Genomic DNA, 20798 nt, shown 5'->3' on the forward strand with positions numbered 1-20798 from the left:
GTCAGTCGCAACAGCTCAACGATGGCTACGGCAAAGAAGATTCAGTTGTCGACGGCCAACTCGGGCATTTTCAGCGTGGAACTGAGGGAGGACTCTGCGCGTGCAGCAAGTGAGGTGCTGCAAGATGATCTGGAGAACCACCATATGTTCTTCAACGAGAGCGGATTTCATAGTGAGTCTGCGGATTGAGATTCTGGTACCTTCGGATCCACTGAAGTCTAATATTGCCTTTACTGTTGCACAGATCATATTGTCCACCTCATTCTGACAATCTATGCACTCGGTGCGACGCCTGATGAGATCAGGGCTGCCTATGATCGGAATAAGGCGTATCAGCGCCCTGTCATGCCCACCACCCAGAGTGTAGTTGAGTCGATGCATGACAAGAGCCAATTCCAGCAGCACCTCGGCAAAGAAAAGAATTATCCCAATTACTTGGCTTTCTTTCAGCAGGAGATTGAGAAGAAAGGTGTGGCGGATGTGCTTAACGAGTATCTGTTTTCGGGGAGCGAGTGCGCCGAGACTATGCTTGCGCGGCTCTTTGGTGGTGGGTGGACATGCAGTAGTTCAAGTTATTCTTCGAATTGACACAGATGTTAGGACTCCTTCATCCGCTGATCCACCTTGGGTTCGGCCTTGAGTTCGACCAGCCCGCCATTGTCGCTGAGGGACTCGCACAGACCGCAGTCCACGAGGACTGGATTGGTCGGTTATACCTCCTGCCGGTAGAGAAGGCCGCAGGAGGCATTGGCAAGCCGGGAAAGAAAACGATGCTGCAAATCTTCAACGAGATCCGGGCTGATAAAAAACTAGCTGAATCCGCCAAATGGGAGGATGGGAACAAAATCAGAGACGGCGTTTTGAAGCGAGCACCTGATGAGATGATTAAGTATGCAGCACAGTTTTCGATCTCCGCCGAGCAAATGGAGGAGAAACTTGCTGAACTTCTTAATCTAGTCGGTAAGCATCGCCGCCTTCAATAGCTCATACCCGGTAGTATAATGAGCGTCCAGATCAATGATGGCTAACTATCTGTACAGCTTACTTCACAGGTGCCGCTCAGCGTCCGCCAAAGCAGGTCAAGCTTGACTTCTTTTTGATGCACTGCGTGACTTCTTCCATATTCCTTTCCAAGATTGTCACTCTTCCGTACCTGGATACGCGCTCCAAGCTGCGTGTGCTTGAGTGGAAAGGCCGTGCAGATCTGGCGCTCTACGTATCCCGCGGAGTTCCCAAGCTGCTGCTGGAGGAAGTTACTACATACGAAGCACCGAACGACTGGAAGACAATCTTCCACGTGAGCAGTGTACACCCACGCGACGACGGTCATTTGTCCAAGCTTGTCAGGGCTCTAGCAAATGGCGAGAAGGTCTGTCGACCGTTTGAGGCTCGAGCAGAAGAGCTAGGGCTTTTGATCACCGGTGACATGTGGCTGAAGATTGCAAACATGGGTAAGCGAGGCACCTGGATGAGCTGTACTCTTAAGACCATGTTTCAGAGCTTTGCTGATTGACCGTCTTCGCACTAGCTATCGATTCAACCAAAGGTGATCAAATGGACTCAATGTGGGTTCGCTCGACAGGGTTCGAAGAGGCACGGAAGCATTTCCACGACCGACCCCACCTATGAGAGGGCAAGCCCATAGAAACCGAGTGTTTTGATGATGATTTAATCCATTAAGGCCGATACCCCAACTGACAGAGGGCTCACAGACTGATAAGGAGGCACCGGCCCTGCAATTCAACTGTCATTCTATGTCATAACAGCGACTCAATTCAAGATAATTTGTGTGATTTACCGAGTACTCTGCAACCTCGGACGTTGAAGTATGGTTGGAGCGATTCGTTAGTCTAGCTTTTAGCTCTAAATCAAGGCGGGTGGGTCTGCCTAGTAAAGCTGCAAAAATAAATGTCTTACCCGATCCCCAACAGGCCAACGGCAGTCGAATTTGCAAGCATGCTTTTACCAGCGTCAAGCATTTCGTATCATCTTAGACGTGATCGTAGGTAGTTAGTCTACTTCTTGGAAGAGTCAAATATTTCCATCATTTCGTATCGTTTCCACAGTAAATGTGCTCGATCGAAAGCCGCAGAAAGAAACCGAAAGTTTGCTGTGTTCTGCGTGACATCACGTGGTGATTACGATTCGAGGACAAGTGGGGCGATCCCCAACAGCTTCGGCCGCTTTAGAAGGCATCTTGCCGTTGATAAGCTGTCATTTTCACCTCACTACACGTTCGACGGCGGTTTGAACTACGTACGCGAAATATCCAAACGTCAACACCATGGCAGGCGGGGAAGAAGACATCAACAGGACGAACAACCCTTCTCCATCCACCGAAAGAGTCCACGACCACAACCCGTTCGTTGCGTTCCGGCGTTATGCTGATGAGCAGATCTCGTCCATGCTGCAGTCTGTAATGGGCCTTCCATCTTCGATCTCCGCTCCTCATTCAAATCATTGGGCTATCTTCGCCGAAGAGAACAGTTATAGAGAGCCCAACTACCTCCAGCGACAGACTAGCGAAGACAAGGAAAGGGGATATCACTCGAGCTCCGGGACGGGTGCCTCTGGAAACACAGACAACATAGGTCAGGATGACAAGCCACCTGCAAGCTCTCGGTGGCCGCGATCTGATGATCCTTGGCATTCGCATCACCATGGACGATTCGATAGACCCTCCGATTTCTTCAGTCTTGACTCCTTCTTCGACTCTTTCTTCGATCGATTCTGGTTCGATGATCACTTCTCCTCCCGCTTCTTTCATCCCTTCCATCAGCCTTTCTTCTTTAACATGCTGAACGACGACTCCGCAACTTGGCCCCTGGCATACTTGATGTTCAGTCCGTACTCACCACTGCATCTGGAGCGTCAGGCATCCTATCGAGCACACAAAGAGCGAGGGGTATTCTCTTCACTCATGTCGTCATTGAAACCTTCTTCTGAACGCGACCCCGCCGAGCCGCAGTGGCGCGAGGCCTTTGAGGATCTTCTTCGACTCGAGAACGGAAAACCGATGCTGGACCGCGAACCCAGTACGACATTGGTCAAGAAGGAATCCGGGACCGAGTGGCTGAAGGGCCTCGTGCAACGCGGCAGCCTTGGCGATCGGTGGAAGTATGTTTCAGGACCGGAAGGCCAGGGTTGGTCAGGGATAACGCTCGAGAGCGTCGAGCCGACAGACAAGGATCGCTCTCGACCCGATGAAAGTCCGACACCGCAAACACAGGCTGAGGCCAGTTGGAAGGATACAACGTCCGCACCCGAGACCGAACTAGACATGTACGACCAATTTCTTGCCGATATCGAAGCGCGCGAGCGCGATTTCTTCAAAGGAGTTTATGAAAGTCCACTTTTGCGGTCTCTCTTGGAGGAGAGACGAAGGCTGAAGGAAGAAGTCGAGCCGTTTGGCAAAGAGGACCCGAGCAAAGACACCGACTCTTGGCTAGATCTCGTTTCTGATGGTGACAAGAACACCGTTCCTGAGGCTGCCCCCCACCCGACCTCGGAGGTTTCGACCACTTCGGAGACACGTCCAACGAGTTCAGCCACAGAGCAACAGCCCTACGTAGTTTCCACCCGGACGACGACAGAGCGCATTCGTCTCCCCGATGGTTCAATCCAGACCAAGACGGTGAAGACCAAGCGGTTTGCGGATGGACGGGAAGAAACAAATGAATCCGTTGAAGTCATGAATCCGCCTCCAAAACCTCAAGATTCGGTTGCTGGTCAGGAGGCTCTTGAGAATCAAAAGAAGAGAGGCTGGTTTTGGAGAGACTGAGAATAAGAGCATCATACTACTACTCGCCCCAGGCGGTTGCATCTCTTTTGTCGTATTTCGTTTCGCATTTGGATTTAGCGTTTGCTGGCGTTTTTTTCTTATCCTATCCTTGTCATTCTCTCTCATCTCCTTTGGAATTTCTGCAAAATGCCCAGATTTGAACATATCATACTTCAATTACCATCCTCTGGTGTTGGGGCGCTGCAATAAGTGGATGATATATGAACTGCGGATGGAATTGGCCCGATCATTGCATCATATTCAAAAATATTCTGCCAGATATTAAGTGAAAATATATAGCTATATTGAGAGGATCCAGACTGCATACCAAATCATTCCTTTATTCTTCATCTTTCTACATCTGTGACAACACAGTGGATGTTCGCAAATATAACAGATAATGGAAGCAAGTAGGAAGCGCGGCACTATTAGTCTGCCTTGACACTCTTCTTCTGTGCCTTGCCGGCAGTCCACCCTCTGGATTCCCAATACTTGACACTCTCTTCCATCTTCTTGTAGGCCCATGTGAACGGCGGGTCTAGTTGACGCGAGTTAGCTTCAACCCTAGCAGCAAACACTCAGTCTGAGAGAGTAACTTACACAGAAACTGGCGAAGATCGTGTCTATTGTCTTCAGGGGAGTATTGCTCTGCATGGTAACTGGGCGTCAAGACAGTCATCTTGTGCCGGTTGATAGCGTAGTGGTAGAAGAAGTGACGGGTCTTCTCATAGATCTCGCGGGGGCTGTACTCATTTCCCCAGACGTGGAGCAGCTTCTCGTACATTGACCAGGGTCCCAATTTTGAGACCTTGCGCAGGTAGCCGAATGTGCCTAGTTCGGCGTATGTCACGCCCATGTCGGCCTCATCTGACTGGACGTAAGTAGCTGTAATAGGCTCCAATTCGGCGGTTGGGGTTGCTGTTAAGAATTCGTGCAGAATTGGAAGGTTGAATGAATCGCGCGCCCAGGCGATGAACTTTTTGAGGTCGACCTTGCTAATCGACCCAATGGGATTCAACTATTTTGCGATTTGTTTAGTGCTCAAGTTCCTGAACAGAAGGTCTCTCGACCTGACTGAGAAATTGTACTCACGTCGGCACTGCTTGCGTCGTATTTGGTCAGGTAGCCACGCAAACTAGACAATGTTAGTCGGGATCAAACTATGGAGAACTCAAATTTGCTCCGGCTGTTAAAGCATTGCCGCTCGCACGTACCACTCTAGACAACAGTTAGTGGACTTAAGAGTTTCTTCATGAAGTCAAGAGTATCTCTTACCATCTACATTAGAAGACGCGAGCACAAGTAGTCCACCTCCACCTGGACGTTGACGAACAGTTGGGAGCAGCGAAGCAAACAAGTACGATAGGACCATTCTCAAACGAGCCTGGACATTCTGTAACGCCGCATTTTCAGCTCCAGTACCGCCATGAACTTTGAACCGGGGCTGAAAATTCGTGACCACAGTGAATAAGTTCGTGATGGCAGTCACAACAGTGTCGAAGTTGAAGTCGATATGATAGGACCCAATCTCGGTGGAGAGCCCTTTGGCCCGCTCTCTTGTTTCTTTACTGGAATTCTGGGTGCCCATGAAGCTGGTGTGGAATATGCGGCTAGGTTCGATGTTAATATTGTCTATGTTTAAAGCAAGTCATAAGAGGCCGCTAAGGAGCAAACTCACTTGCATACTTCCTGGCTGGTGCTGGGAAGCCAGGTCGAGCCCTCAGGTTCTGCACACAGCCTACGGACATCTTTGATGACTTGCTGGTTTCCCTCCGAGACTGCCTTGACGACTTCTCTGCACATAGAGTGTACGATAATAGCTGTAGCACAGCTGTCAATACCTCCGCTAAGGGGGAGGAAGAAACCAGCAGCGCCGCTTCTCCGCAGGTAGTCCCAAAGCCAACAGGCTGGGCCGAGGGAAATCTCTTCCTCTGGAGCGTGATACTTTGGTGATATCGGCTCAGATGGGACAAGGCTGGGCTCGGCATCATCGTCCGAACGAGAAAGCCTTACGTCGAGATCAAGCCGAACAAACGGAGGTTGCCTTGTAGCCTGCATGTTGCGGCTAGAGCTAGCGCGATAGGTCCGAACCTGCCTGTCATCAGTACCAAGGCAAATGAGTAAGGCTGATGTAGGTGACAGACTTCTTCGATATCAACAGTAGCCGTAACGACCTCCACATCTTTCAGGGAGAATTGAGAACCCTGGGCAACTATATTCCCGTTGATGACAATCATTGCACAGCCATCGTAGTAGAGTCTATCACCATCGCAACCTTGCTGGTTGGCATAAAGGTAGATGCCTCCGCTCTATATCGGTGTATTAGTTCGTGAAACGAGAACGCAAAAGAGCAACACATTTACCAGTTTAGTAGCCTGGGTGATCAGATTCACACGAGTGTCAAGCTTCTTCAGCTCATGATGGCTTCCTGACGAGTTTGAAATAATCTCAACGCCTGGAGGGTTATGTGAGCAAGCGATTGTTTAGCAATAACATATGAGGGTATTTACCAGCCAGGCCGTACGGAATATGAGGACTTGATTTGAAACAGTCAGTCAACTTGCTCGACAGCGGTATAGGTCAGCACATACCCATTAGGAGTAAAAAGTTCTTCGCAGGTTTCAAGCCCTAAGCACGTGTCCCGCGTGCTGATGACCGCGTCACCAAAAGGCACCTTATATTGGCCGGTGATTTTGCCCACGATCCGCTCCAGGTAATAGTCTTCGATCTCACGAGGGCGCTGCCATGGGGCGAAATGCCTAAGCTCTCGATAGTTCCCGTCTGATCTCGCATCAACATAGTTAGCGAAAAGCTGGGCTTACGTGAGAAGAGAAACGACAAGGAAGATGAACAGTATACCATTAGCAAGCCACATCTTCGGGCGAATGAGGATAATCTTTTTGTTGTAAAAGATCACGCTACGCTCGTTAGTTTAGGAATTCCAACAGGGTAGAAACCAACTCACCGGCAATTGTATCGCACGTTCCGATGACGAACCGGCATGCCAATATCAACGACAATGTCTTGACAGTCTGGGTGATCAATGATACGGGCCAGCATCTCCCACGAGTGTAGAAACGTATCGCCTTCTAGGAAGCCATCGAGAACACCATATCCTGAGAAAACTTAACAACCATTTGGTGAAAGACATGACGGCGCTCGGTCCGTACCAGTGATCTCGAGCTCCGGACCAACACGTAGAGTAGCCCCAGCGGCTTTGGCTTGCCGAATACTCTCAATAATACGTTCAGCATTTCCTTCAAAATCCAAAGCCCATTGGTTAAGAGAGCTTTGCAGAGCACCAGTTAGCATCAATGCGTCGCAAGAAATAGAAGTAGGACTGTGATATACCATGTTGCGAGCGTTACAAGATGCCCCATTGTGACTCAGCTTGTAGCTTTCAGGCCACCAGTTGAACTAGCTTCAGTATCGAGAGAGAATGAGACGCCAATGGATGCTTATGTAGGATACTTATATGTCAGTCCAGAAGTACACATAAAGACTCTTTGCCAACCAAGAAATGCTTGCATAGAACTCCCCGCTCGGAGCTCTGGCAAAGGAGAATAGCATCATAGTGTGATCAAGACAAGCCAATGCAGCATTTCTAGGCCATCAATGGAGAACAATTACCTTTTACAAAGACAGTACAGTGCCTGATCAGAGTCAACCCCAGCTAGGTCCACCGTCTCATAAGCAAATGCGTATCAGATAAGAATTATTGGAGACTGCTCGACAGTAACCATGACGCAGATCACGTGTGTGGGGAGCTTTCCTTAGCTTAGGCAGTTTTCCTTTGTGCCCCGCGGAATACGAGATCTTCCTCCGAGATTGCGCCGTGTTCATCCTCGGCCATAGTTACCAGATGATTAATCATCCCTTATCTATTAACTTAACGTTATGAAGGACAGCTTAGAAATAGTGGCGCTAGTGTGATGATATCGGGTTGCCATATGTGTCATATCCTCCTCGATTATTCTCAAGCCTCAGAAAAGCGATCTATTAACATTCGTCGAGAATTGCAGTGACGAGCGGAATTGCTCCCAGCGACAGCATTATGTCCAACGGTCCCCAGATCCCCGCACCCGCCCATATACTGGCTGACTCAATGCTCTCGCGGCATTTTGGAAGAGAAACGGTGAACTATTTTTCTAGTGAGGATCTCTTCTATGGCATAGTTGTTTTTCCTTGCTGCATATTCAACTGACACTTACAGGCTCGCCTCTAAACCGTCTCTCATTCTTGCGCTCTGAACATCCGTTCCTCTCGGCTGCGCTTAAGCATCCCTCTACTCGCTTTGTACTGCTGAAAGATCTTGCGCCTCTCACCAAGAGTCCTTCTGAGCTATATTACGCAAAGTATGACGAAGTACGGAAGCTTGTGCCCGAAAATGCCTTCGACAAGTCCGAGGAGGAGATGATCAAGCAATTTGACTCTCGAAAGACACATGCTCAGCTCATCTTCCTGGGACTTGATGAGACCAGGAAGCAGGATGGTCTGGCTTGGAAAATCTACACTGGGGCTCCTTATTTCGCTTTGGATGTAACGCCGAAAGGTTCGGAGGAGCAGCAAGCCAACGCGAAGGACATCATCAGCACAATGGAGGCTAAAGGCCTCAACTTCTACCAGTCAAGAGTGGTGATGACGTTCTCAGCGGACGAGGGTATGTGAACTATCGACAACGACAACAGTGAGAAACCTACTGATTTTGACTTGCGCCACCCAGCTGCCATATATGCACAGGCCCGTGCGCTGATTGACTGGAACACCCGGAATACATTCTGCGGCACCTGCGGTTACCCTACGCTTTCTGTGAATTCGGGTACGAAACGTGCGTGTCCGCCGACGGATGCTGCTCTCGCAGAACAAGGAAAGCAGCGACCTGAGTGCAACACTCGCACAACATTGTCAAATCTTTCCTTCCCCCGCACTGACCCGACAATCATTGTCGCTGTCCTCTCGGCCGACGCTAAGCGGATTCTCCTCGGCCGCTCCAAGCGCTTCCCGCCGAACTGGTACTCGACCCTGGCTGGTTTTATTGAGCCCGCAGAATCGGTCGAGGACGCTGTTCGGAGAGAAGTGTGGGAGGAAGCTGGTGTCACGCTTTCGCGTGTCGTGATTCATTCATCTCAGCCATGGCCATACCCGGCCAATCTTATGATCGGTGCCATTGCTCAGGTCAGCGATCCCGAGCATGAGAAGATTAATCTGTTKCATGACCCTGAGTTAGAGGATGCAAAGTGGTTCGAAATCGAGGAGGTGGAGGAAGCCTTGAGGGTTGGAACAAGTGCGTTGGGAGAGACGGCTGGTCCCGAGTACAAGGGTGGTTTGAGACTTCCTCCTCCTACCGCCATAGCCCACCAGCTCATAAAGGCAGCCATCACGGGAGATTACATCACTTCGAAAGAATCAAAGATGTAGTGGATCAGGCGTTCTTCCCAGGTTACAAGTGCTTCACGGCTTCTCAGCAAATGCTGTATATACCAGTGCCTTGCATAGACCGTAATACTTCCATAGAGCGTAGCATATGAGGACAGAGCCATAGACCGCGGAATTTAATGACACACATACTTGTCAACAAAATAGTTTGATAATAATACCTCACTTTCCGGCTACGATGAGGGCTTGTGATTTGATCGCAACCTCCAAGAAGCCAGCTTCCAGTACGATCACGCCTGAACCATTAATCCAAAAAGTCTACCAGTGCCTGATAGACATCGAGGGCCAGACCACGAACCAAATCATCACAACATTATCAAGACCAAAAGGCTGAATCAGAGATTCGCATATACTGTCCCATCTCTGAGTTCATGTATACTTTCTTTGTCGGACGGCGATCCGACCTCGGCATACCTTCTTCCGTCCCTCAATTCGTGAATTGTTATCCTCCGGTGGGATTTCCTCCGTTTCGAGCCTCTGTTAGAGACAGATGATTCCCCACGTACTTCTCGAGTCGCCGAGTCAACGCTACCCGCGTCACTGTGCGCAACACTACTGACAGGCGTTGCCTCTCTACTAGCCGTCTGTACCGACGCCTGAAGCTGGTAATCCGCTACCATGGCAATTCCAACTTCATGATACCATTGCCGTAGGTCAGTGGCGTATGCACTTTCCTCATCGCCGTATTCGACAGGAGGGCCGGCAACTTGCGCTTCTTTGCTGGCGTTGTGGAAAACAGCCCATGCGCTAGTGTCGACGCTGACAAGCATCATAGAGTGATTGAAGCTTTTGACCTGGAAGTTGCGAAGCAATATGGCGTCGCCTTCTTTGACAGAAGGAAGTGCAGATTTGTAAGGGCGAAAAATTTGTGCATGAAGGATAGTGCCTGCCATCGATGGGTCGGTAACCTGGAGTGCCAATGTGAAGTCCTTCTTTCCTGTAGTGGCCTGACTGGTTGGAGAAACCTCGGACACAACAGAGATCGTATCTATCAGCGAATTGTAATGGTCGATAAGCGTAGCAAGAGGGGCGAAGTAAGAATATTTGCTTCGCAAACCGGGATGGTGACGATTTACAACCGACGGCATTCTCTCCACTGACTGTGCTGAAACCCCCCAATCATGAACTTCACTTGGGATTCTGTCTCCTCCGGAAGATACCGCATACTCTTCATCATGAACAGATACCCCATCGGTCTGCGTCTGCCGTTGCTGTTCGGCCAGAGTCGAACTCATTCGCACATTATACTCGTTTGTTGACGATACATCAGTCTCTACGGACGTGGTGGATATGTGCAACACCGCTTGAGCCAGAGCATCGGCGTTATCATCGTATTGGGTACTGAGACCTTGGGCTACCTCCTGTGTCTGTTCGGGTGTCGGTAGAAAGTCACCGATTGGAATGGCGGTAGGAAGATGATGACTAGGCGCAATCAATTGTGAAGCAGCCGGAGTGACCAAGTGTGGAGCATGGGGTGAAGGCTCCTGGACATGAGATGCAAGTTCTGCAGAGCTGTCAACGGGTTGTGGGGAGGCAGTGCCATCGGAGAATGGCTCCCTGATACCCTCATCCTCCAAACGGGGCTTTTCCAGCCCTGGCTCAGCGTGAGGATCGGCCTCCGGACTGTGCGTTTCATCCTCGCCAGTACGTCCTAGTCGATATAACTCAGGATCAATTGCTAAATCCTGAGCCCGCCGGCCAGATTCAGAATCTGGGTAAGGTCCTTGTGTAGATTGCGCGACAGAGACCCGAAGATCGTCGATGTCCTGGCCCTCTGGGCCTTGCGGTACACCTGAAGTTGCTTGTGGCACCTCGTTACGTGTGTCGGAGATAAAGTCATTTTCATTATCAGCTTTCTGCTGAGCTTGGCTCTGCACTGCATCCGCCAAAGCTGAATTTTTTTCGCCGTCTGCCTGGACTTCCATTCGCTCTTCTGCGACGAAATCCTCCTCTGAAGGCGCATCCTCCATGATTTCATCTTCAGCATTATCGCGCGCGGCTATTTCATCCTGCATAGACTCTTCTTCCGCTTCGTCATCCCCCGTTTGGTCATCTTCAGCCAGCTCATCTTCGGGCCACTCTTCTGCTTCCGAACCGACAGAGCTGCTGTCATACACCTCGTCCTCTTCAGCTGATGCTGCAGATGACTCTGCAGCAGCATATTCGGCTGATGGCGTATGAGTTTGCGTCGGGGCGCTGACAACAGCCTCATCTTCGCTGTCGCTGTCCAAGACAATGACCTCCGGATGAACAACTTTCTCCGGCCTAGCTGCAGAATCTGCACCTGCATATGACTCGGATTCAGATTCCACATGATCATAGTCATCCTCGTACGCCTCTCGCTCGTCCTCAAGCTCCGATTCTTCTTGGTCTTCCTCCTCCTCCTCCTCCTCCTCCTCCTCCTCCTCCTCCTCCTCCTCCTCCTCCTCCTCCTCCTCCTCCTCCTCCTCCTCCTCCTCCTCCTCCTCCTCCTCCTCCTCCTCCTCCTCCTCTTCCTCCTCCTCTTCCTCCTCCTCATCCTCTTCTTCCCCAAACACCTCCACCCGCTCATCTCCACCCTCGATGTCTTCTTCATCGAACGTTCCTGCGTCTTCATAATGACCTTCATGGTCTTCGCCGCTCTCCTCTTCAAAATTATGGGGATGAACCCTTTCTTCAGCAGCCTGTCGTTCTGCAGCCGAAGAGGCCTCAGATCCGGAATCGGACCCATCATCGTCTTCCAACGCTTTGGTACCAATCGCAACCTCCTCGACCTCGGAATCTTCATAACGCCTTGTACCATCTTGGTGAAAGTCATTGATTCCGAAGGAATCAGGTGGTCGTTGATTTCGTAGTTTTTGAATATCCTCATATCCATACTCTTCGAGTAATTCGTCCTCTTCCTCTTCGGCTGATTCCTCTTCAAATGACTCTTCTTCCAACCCCACTTCTGACTGTTCTTCCAACTCATCTTCGCTGCCTTCATTATACTCTTCGTCCTGGACTTCTCCCATCTCTTGATCGATGCCACTTTGTTCTGATTCTTCCTCAGCAACGTCCCTAATATCGCGGCTCGCGATCTCGGCGGACTTCTCCGCATACGACTGATCCAAGGAGACCGGCGGGACGTTGGATATCCGTTTCTCAACATCTTCATGGTGTCGCGCAGGTTCTCCATCCTCGAAGGGCATGGCGTCGGCTGCTGAAGTGTCCTTCATACCCCTTTGGCCTTCGGCTTCCAAATCGATATAAGCGTTTTGAGACGTTAAAACCGATTTATTCCCTGCGACGGCCTGCTGAGGAGTCGTAACAAGCGGTTGGAGCTCTTGCGTCGTGGGAACGTCAGGCTGGACACTAGATATGACGATATTTTCTTCTTCCATCTCCACTACTTCTCCCTCTGCAGCGGATTGATCTGAGGAAGTTTGCACATTGGAAGCAACCGGTGGAAAGTAGTCATGAGCACTACTCGACCTAGTGACTAGTGGTGATGGAATCGGCAGTCCTGGAGAAGGAATAGGATACAGGCGTGGCGTGTCTGTTGGATATTGGAAATCGGGACCTGAAAATTGCTGTCTGGCAAAGTGTTGGGGAAATCCAGGCGCACGTAGTGGTTGAGCAAATTCATGACTTGGCCTGGTTGGCTGTTCGGCCATTCGTTCTGTGCTCATTAAACCAACATCAAGTGATTCATGGCCGACCTTTGCGACGGTATCGGCGCCTACTGGAGCATTTGGCACCGTAGCGGTCGCTGTGGAAATCTCTTGAGGTAATGTGGCGCTGTCTATACGATATTCTCCACCAATATCGGGCTCGTGAGTTCCGTCTTCTTCAAACATCCACGTCCAATCTGCTGGTACCTCTTTTTCTCCGGGACTTGCGGGTTCGTCAATGACACGCCAATCGGCGCCTCGAAAGCTAAAACGAGGTCGTTTCCGGCCTTTGCCAGGAACAAACCCATCTTCTTCAGCGAATGGATCATAGGCCGAATCCACGAGACCACCGAACGATGTACGTGTTCGCTCCACGAAGGCGGGAGATCTCCAAGCTTCGAGTGTAGCAGCTAAAGTCGCCTCGGTGCACTCAACACGTCCATTAGCAATCGGTGTAGCTGGCGGCGCAATCGCATTTTCTGTGTTCTGGCTTGGAGCTGTAGAAGGGTCAAGTTTCACGGTCGAGAAGTGTTGAGACGAACGCCAGATCTATAGTTCTGATCAGTTTACACTGCTGTACCCTCTTTGCTACGCGCTCAACGCACCTCAAGTAGCACGCGATCATCAAGTTGTACATCCCAAGGCACACACTTTCCAGGCGTCTGAGCTACTGCCTCACTGGGCATGAATTTAGACCCAGCCAAGCCTAGATAAACATGGTCGCCGATTCCAACTTGAGACTTGGCTACCGCTTCTGCAGCACATCCACGAAAGACCACTTTCACTTGACCATTGTTTCGTCGGAGGCGGAAGTCGGGCTCAGCTAACAAAAGGCTGAGAGATTCGTTCGACGACGAGTAAGGCCATACTAGGGTAACGATCGCGTGTATTGAGCGTTCTAAGATCCGATCGGCGTCCGGCGAGATTTGCGCAATAGGTATGGCAGTCGGACGCAGGGGTTCAGAAACCGGAGGTTGTTCGGGGGAGTTCATCGTCGCGGCCGCGGAGCGGATTAGCGGAATCGGTCAGGCCTTGATCAACGATGTTGCATTTTCCTTGCTGTTGAAGGAAATTGCTCGTTCGTCAGAAAGTCATCTGTGGAGAGCAGATCGAGAGTATTAGAGCAAGAGTAATGTCGCTTGGTGTTGGAATACCAACGATCCCAAGGGAAGAGCACGCGATGATTTTCTTGTGTTTGTTGCGTAAAGCTTCGGAAGGCTAAGTTATATCACTGAGGCAGGTATTCTCCTTGTAATAATACCATACGACAGCTCTTTCAACCCCAATAGGTGACGTAATTTATGTATCGTTCAAAACACGGCTATCACATGGCTCGTGAAGGCTTCAGGGGCTACGGAGCGAGTTGAAACAGAATGACTATGGAGTTAAATGAAGCGGAGAGATGAGTACAAACGATTCTGTCCAAGGTACTCCGTATATCTGGTTGGAATCTTTTATCGGGCGCTGAAAGGCCGAATCACGGCTTCTTCAATGTCGTCAGCGGGGCTAAATTGCCGATGAGATTCGGGTGGTTTACTTTTGTCATACTTAGCATCCTGCTCACACTCGGCCAAGGAGCCGGACTGCAGAGCTTTGACTATCTGATGCTCCTTGTGTCAGATCTATCTTATACTAATCCTAACAAGGCCCCTGACCATGGCGATTTCACAACCAGTCCGTCGGATAGCCGTAATCGGTGCCGGGCCGTCTGGTCTTTCTGCGGTAAAGTACGAGGACTTCCCATACTGTGGCGCATCCTGCGGACATATCACTTATGTATCTTTTTACTTACAATAATCTAGATATCTCCTCGCAGAGAAGTGCTTTGATAAGATAGATGTCTTTGAACAGAGAAGCTCAGTTGGCGGAGTCTGGAACTATACTCCCGGTGCTTTGAAAGCAGGCCTGGTGACTCGGGTGCCGCAATTGAACCCAGACGGACCACTTGAAGAGCCTATATGGTATCGATCTGAGGAGACAGAGAAGCCCCGTCAGCTCACCTTTATCTCTCCCGTCTATAGCACCCTCGATACCAATATCCCGAAAGAACTGATGGCATATTATGACAAACCATTTCCTGCCGACTGCCAAGTCTTACCGAATCATTCCACAGTAAAGAAATATCTGGAAGAATATGCAGAGGATGTTAAAGACCTCGTTCAGTTCGAAACTCAAGTACTTGATGTCAGACTAGAAGAGCCGTCCAAGAAGGCTTGGGCGCTGACAACAAGAAATCTGCGTACTGGGGCTAAGCAGTCCGGTACCTATGATGCGGTGGTGGTAGCCAGCGGGCATTTTGATGTGCCGTACTTGCCCGACATCAAAGGCATTGAACCGTGGAATAGGAAATATCCAGGCGTGGTTTCCCATTCCAAGTACTTCGATTCACCCGAACAATTTCGTGACAAAAAGGTCGTTGTCGTTGGAAGTTCAGCCTCCGCTGTAGACATCGGAGCTCAAATAAATCGGGTGAGCAAGGGCAAAGTGCTCGTTTCTCAGCGAACAGAGTCGTACTTGACGCCTTCTGCTTCCACAGACAAAAGTTACTTCCCCGAGATCGTGGAATTTCTCCCGCCCGAGTCTCTTCAACGAGCAGTGCGCTTTGCAGATGGCAGGGTAGAGATGGACATCGATGCCATTGTTTTCTGTACCGGCTACTTGTACTCATTCCCGTTCCTGTCGTCACTCGACCAGCCTGTTATCGGGGATGGTCGCAGGACTTTGAATACCTATCAACATCTTTTCTACATCTACAATCCTACCCTTGTATTCCCTGTTCTTCCCCAGAGAGTCATTCCGTTCCCGTTATCGGAAAATCAAGCGGCAGTCTATGCCCGAGTTTGGTCAGGACGCCTTCCTCTGCCATCAATAGCAGAGATGAAACAATGGGAGGAATCCACTGTCGCTACAAAAGGCGATGGCACAAAATTCCATCTAATGCACTTTCCCTTGGATGCTGATTATATGAACTTCCTTCATGGCTGGGCAGATATGGCCAAATCACGCCAAGGACTGACCAATAATGGCCATGGCAAGCAATGCAATTACTGGGGAAAGAAGCAAAGGTGGATGCGACAAAAGTTTCCCGAGATCAGAAGGGCCTTCGTTGAGAAGGGCGAGGAGCGTCGCAATATCAAATCCATCGCAGAACTTGGTTTTGATTATGATGAGGATGGGAAGGAAAGACAAGAATAGAGATGTTACATGAACTATAGACATACCTGAATAGAGCACAGACAGAACTTTTCTCCATGTTGATTTCTTCTGCAGTAACACCGATACCTTTCTGAATATATACTCCGTGCGGCAGTGAAGCTCGGTAAAGAGACAGGTGAGGTGGTGTGTCATTGATCATCCTCAATTTGACCTCACCTCCGCACCACCACCTCACTTACAGCTCAAACCTCGACAACCACCACAGCTCACTTGCGAGTACAAATACCTCCCTTTCTATGATCATGAGCACTTACCTTCTTACACCTACATCTTCCCACCAAACCCTCAACAGCATTAGTTGCGCCACCGACATCTCTACATATCGATACTATCAAGGTGGAGTTGGGTACTGATAAGCGCAAGCCTATCACGTGTTGGCGATCATCCGCGTAGCTCCCTGTCGACCGAGTTGTTCATACTTAAATAATTCACTCCGCTTTACCTCTCTATTCACAAAGGCCCATTGCTGCTCGGTATGTCAATAGCTTCCTCCTTTGTTCTTACAAAATGAACTGACTCAGCAACTAGCTCTTATTTTAACCACGCCATCTTTTCTTACTCTTCAAGAGATCTCACTCCGTCATGGATTCCTACAAAGTGGCCGGGCTCATTGAACGCGCATGATGTGGCGCAAGCGCAAAGCCGCTTCACCCGCATCTCCAGACCCTGCAGAAAACTCCAGAAAGAGAAAGTGGAAAGAAGTCTATGTCATCTCATCAAGTGACGACGAGGACGACGACAGCAGATCTAGCTTAGACGAAGACGAATGGTACATTAACTGCATCCTTGACGAAACCGAATCACAATACCTTATTGACTGGGAGGGCCCCTGGTCGCCGACTTGGGTGAGTTGGGCGAAGCGTCCGTCTGGAAACAGTTGGCGCTTGGAGACAAAGTGGTAGTTGTCTAATCAGGGTACATACGGACAGGAACCCAAAGGAAACGCCAACGAAGCCGCGATAAGAGTGTGGGAAGAAAAGAAGAGGACGAATAACAGCCTGTCGAGGAACCATCCCGCTAATCCGTCGCCAATCCATTTAACTGACTCCCACGTCGAAAGTCGAAGCGCAGAGAGTCCAGGCCTTATCTTCACGGAAAGCCGAATTGAGCCGTCGCGATCTGACGACCGTTCCCCCTCTCCATTGTTCGTACCAATCGACGAAGGACCACATCTAGAGGAGAATACTGGGTCTATTGAAGTGCCAACGCAACCCGATCAGGCGCCATCTCTCTCTCAGGAATTGAAAGGTCCCCGACCAGGTGCCACTAAAGAAATCACCCACAGACCGCCTTTGTCAATCACAACACCAAATCACTCTCGGCTTGTGTTCGAGTACATTAGTAGATCCTCGATACCGTCCAGATATCGACTTCCTGGCGAAATCACAGCGCCCAATTCTCCTGTGGAATCTAAGGTTGCTCCGAATATTATTCGCGCTACTCAGAGTCCCTCTCAAACACTAGCTGGCAATCGAAACAGACGAGCGGACGAGATAGCGGAGACGCCACCCTCCCCGACAAATATTCCAAGAAGCCAGGGTACACGCGTCACCTCAGCGGGTTCGCAGACATCAATTATCTCAGTCACGCAGAAATCTAACTCCAGCAGCGTAGGCTCTCAGGTCTTATCAGGTAGTTTCCGGTCAGCAGGTTGTTGATCTAACATTTCCTTTATTGTGAACCAGGCTAACGACTCCAGGCATATCAGAAAGTCTTGCCGGTAACAGCGCTGTTCGTCCCGTAAGTTCCGTGCCGGAGACGGTTTTTTCACATCAGTCGCAGAACACAGGTCAATCACCAGAACAAAGTATAAACCTCCGACCAATACCCTCGAAACAGAAGGCCTCGGCATCCGTGGTTATCGAAGCCGTGGCAATGGATGCCAGCATGGGAGACAGAGACACGCCGTCTCTGGCGGAGACCATGGAGAAATATAGCCAATTCGAGGGTTCGACGCCATTGGAAAAGATTCGAAATGCACATGCTCAAATACGTGCGAAAACCAATCCTGGAACTCCTCTGAACGCTGATGCTAGCGTCACTCCGTCCTCGGCTGGGGATATTGAACCATCGCCCTCTGTGTTCATACCCGAAATTACGGCACCTCTTAGCGTTAGGGTTGATAGAGAAGATGCTGCACACGTAACCCATGCTGAGGGAGAAATAAGTGCTCCCGGCTCACTGGTACGACCCACGGAAATGGGTCCTCCTCAACAACCTATTTTGGAGACAATCCAACCCAGCGCCCTGACGGTCAGTCATCAAGAGCAAGCGATTCCAGGCTCTGTCCAGCTTGGGCCATCAGAGTTTGCGGTGCCCCTCCCGATGGATTCAAGGGTAAAAGATGATTATGAGCGGATATTGAAAGACGAAGCCCAAAGCATTGACGAATTCCTTAAGACGTTCGCGCTCCAGGCCGAAACGTCCAGGATAGAGGTGAGTTCAATGTACCCTCCGCCTCGTCGATCAACATCTAAATGGTGAACAGCAAGAGCGTTTGATTCCCAGAATGAATAGCTTACTTGAGCGTTTGAGCAACGCTTCAACCCACCCTGATCTGAATATTACCGAACATATTAAAGACTCGGATTCGGACCTAGCCAAAGAGGCTGCGTGGGCTGAATACTCAAGCGCGAAGTTCTTACTCCTGGGATACCTGATCAACAGTGCTAGTAACCGTGATCTGCACTTGGTCGTCATGGTTCACGGAGCGAAGACTCTGAGGATACTTGAGCGCTTTCTTATGGGCAAGGGCCTTTCGTACACGCGGCCTCGCCACGAGATGGGAATTGGAACGAATTTGGAAGTCTCCATGGTGAAAGAATCACTGAGTTTTGGGATCCAGTCAACAATCGACGATGGCATTATGGAGACTTATAAACCCCCGGCTGCCATCATCGCACTTGACAGTTCCTTCAACGCAAAGAGCCCCTCGGTCGAGCACATGCGAACAACCTATGCTCGACATGGGAACCTCCTCCCCGTGATTCGACTGCTCGTCTCAAACTCCAGCGAGCATGTTCAGCTATGTTTTGCCAACTACCCAGAACCTCAGCGTCTACGCTTAGTGGTTCAATATACCTCACGTCTTAGAGACGTGGTAGGCGATCTCCAGGATGATGCCCTAGGAGTTTACGAAGATTCTGAGGAAATCATATCGAGTCTTCTTTCGGACAATTTCAATGCTCACTGGCCCTTACCTTCCATCGAGCCACTCCACATCGTAAGCTCCGATGAGCTCAACTCCGCGCCGAGTACTTACCAGAACTACCCCGAGACTGCGATGTTGCCTACCCCGCAAATTCCAAAGCGTTTATTCGTTAGTCACTGTCCATCCTCTTATCATAGTATTGACCGGTTAACGTTCTCTCAGCAGGTGGAAGACACTACTGAACAGACACCTAAAAGGCCGAGGATGGAAGAGTCTCAAGAAGCCAGTCAATTTACCGAAGCTTCGAAGGAATCCATAAAGTTTCCCAGCCAAACATTGGATAATGATCTGCGGGCTTTGGAGTCACATCTCCTGCAGTTGAAAACGTCTCATGCGGCCGAGCTTGACAAACTCCAAAAAGCCTTGGTCGATGCGCAATCTCGTCTACAAGAACGAGAAGGGATTCTCTCATTGCTCCAACATCGCTATGAGAGTCGCACGAATGAATTACACAAAGTGCGGCAAGAGCGTGATCGTTTGGCGGAAACCAAAGTTTTGTCTGAGCAGAGACTCGAGAAGCAAAAGGAAGATATTATAAAACTAAAGGATGAGCGCACTCAGTTAAGACATGACCTCGAAAAGGCGCGGGAAGCTCTAAAGGCCGGAGGAGGAAGCATGGCAGAATTGGAAAGAGCACAGGAGGAGATCCGTCGGCTAACCAAAGACAATGCTTCCCTGGAGCGAAAAGCCGAATACGAGGCAAAGCAGGCAGAGTACACACGCGAACAGTACCAGACCGCGTCCAACGTGGCTGCACAATCAGGGAACGAGATTCTGCTGCTTAAAGAGGAGAATGAGTCCTTGAAGCGCAGGGTTGCGGAGGATGCCAGCCGTCTCAGAGAACTCAACATTCAGAGTGATGAACAGCGACATCTTGCGCGCGTCAAAGAGTTGGAAGCCATGCTCGCATCTCGCGAAGATCTCTTGCGCAGAAAGGAGGATGAGCTGCGAGAATTTCGAAAAAACCGACCTTCGACCAGATCAACGAGCACGCAGCCACGAAGCCCTAAATGGACAGCGGCAAATAGCCGTCCAACCAGCCCAGGGATCAATAATCACAATGGTTCCGGGTACTCAGGACGAGGCAGTGGATTGCGGTTTAGCTCTGAGATGTCTCTGTAGTCAAGATCGTGGATGTCATACTCCCTCACCAATTTCACTTGTATCTACTGTTGATGATCGAAATTGGGTTCCCATGCATCTCGAGGCTACAGTACTGACTGTATTTCCCCATAAGGTCATTTCGTGATTATCTATATGGATTGCCTCCGGATGCATTTCCTTAAAGTGTTCCCTTTCATCTTGTGACGGCCTCGCATACTCGGGCGTTCTGATCGGATTTCTCTGTACATTTCTTAGTACTGTCCATCACTTACTGCTTGGCTATAATGATACCTCGTGGTTGTCTAGTTCTTCTATAGAATTCCATGAAGATTTCTCATGCTGCACTTCAGGCTGATACCAAATACCAGGTAGCTGCGTTCTACAATCGGACACTGAATGAGCCTTCGCCAATCTTTCC

At 50.0% G+C, this 20798-nt stretch overlaps 7 protein-coding genes across 7 annotated transcripts; 5 read left to right on the forward strand and 2 right to left on the reverse strand.

The window, feature by feature from the left end:
• Positions 1-21: 21 nt before the first annotated feature.
• Positions 22-1629, forward strand: Asppvi_004184 (questin oxidase family protein; the record flags this gene model as incomplete). The annotated part of the gene is made up of 5 exons (XM_043300139.1): positions 22-172; positions 245-547; positions 601-960; positions 1041-1451; positions 1529-1629. The coding sequence occupies 5 exons, from the start codon at positions 22-24 to the stop codon at positions 1627-1629; spliced, it is 1326 nt and encodes a 441-aa protein (XP_043156074.1).
• Positions 1630-2284: 655 nt separating this feature from the next.
• Asppvi_004185 (uncharacterized protein) lies at positions 2285-3781 on the forward strand (the record flags this gene model as incomplete). The annotated part of the gene is made up of 1 exon (XM_043300140.1): positions 2285-3781. The coding sequence occupies one exon, from the start codon at positions 2285-2287 to the stop codon at positions 3779-3781; it is 1497 nt and encodes a 498-aa protein (XP_043156075.1).
• A 428-nt stretch (positions 3782-4209) lies between these two features.
• On the reverse strand, positions 4210-7161 carry Asppvi_004186 (glutamine-dependent NAD(+) synthetase; the record flags this gene model as incomplete). Its single annotated transcript, XM_043300141.1, has 14 exons — positions 4210-4319; positions 4382-4799; positions 4874-4916; positions 4992-4999; positions 5064-5391; positions 5460-5872; positions 5926-6090; positions 6145-6236; positions 6292-6317; positions 6373-6562; positions 6641-6699; positions 6747-6897; positions 6952-7070; positions 7133-7161. 14 exons carry the CDS (start codon positions 7159-7161, stop codon positions 4210-4212), a joined length of 2151 nt encoding a protein of 716 aa, XP_043156076.1.
• Positions 7162-7835: 674 nt separating this feature from the next.
• On the forward strand, positions 7836-9199 carry Asppvi_004187 (NAD(+) diphosphatase; the record flags this gene model as incomplete). The annotated part of the gene is made up of 3 exons (XM_043300142.1): positions 7836-7932; positions 7995-8441; positions 8505-9199. 3 exons carry the CDS (start codon positions 7836-7838, stop codon positions 9197-9199), a joined length of 1239 nt encoding a protein of 412 aa, XP_043156077.1.
• Positions 9200-9552: 353 nt separating this feature from the next.
• Asppvi_004188 (uncharacterized protein) lies at positions 9553-13841 on the reverse strand (the record flags this gene model as incomplete). The annotated part of the gene is made up of 2 exons (XM_043300143.1): positions 9553-13398; positions 13455-13841. 2 exons carry the CDS (start codon positions 13839-13841, stop codon positions 9553-9555), a joined length of 4233 nt encoding a protein of 1410 aa, XP_043156078.1.
• Positions 13842-14505: 664 nt separating this feature from the next.
• On the forward strand, positions 14506-16044 carry Asppvi_004189 (putative flavin dependent monooxygenase; the record flags this gene model as incomplete). The annotated part of the gene is made up of 2 exons (XM_043300144.1): positions 14506-14576; positions 14652-16044. The coding sequence occupies 2 exons, from the start codon at positions 14506-14508 to the stop codon at positions 16042-16044; spliced, it is 1464 nt and encodes a 487-aa protein (XP_043156079.1).
• A 641-nt stretch (positions 16045-16685) lies between these two features.
• Positions 16686-20398, forward strand: Asppvi_004190 (uncharacterized protein; the record flags this gene model as incomplete). The annotated part of the gene is made up of 5 exons (XM_043300145.1): positions 16686-16910; positions 16995-17697; positions 17765-18501; positions 18554-19384; positions 19442-20398. The coding sequence occupies 5 exons, from the start codon at positions 16686-16688 to the stop codon at positions 20396-20398; spliced, it is 3453 nt and encodes a 1150-aa protein (XP_043156080.1).
• Between the last annotated feature and the right edge of the window lie 400 nt (positions 20399-20798).

This window comes from Aspergillus pseudoviridinutans (assembly GCF_018340605.1).
Source record: "Aspergillus pseudoviridinutans IFM 55266 DNA, scaffold_3, whole genome shotgun sequence".
NCBI lineage: Eukaryota > Fungi > Ascomycota > Eurotiomycetes > Eurotiales > Aspergillaceae > Aspergillus > Aspergillus pseudoviridinutans.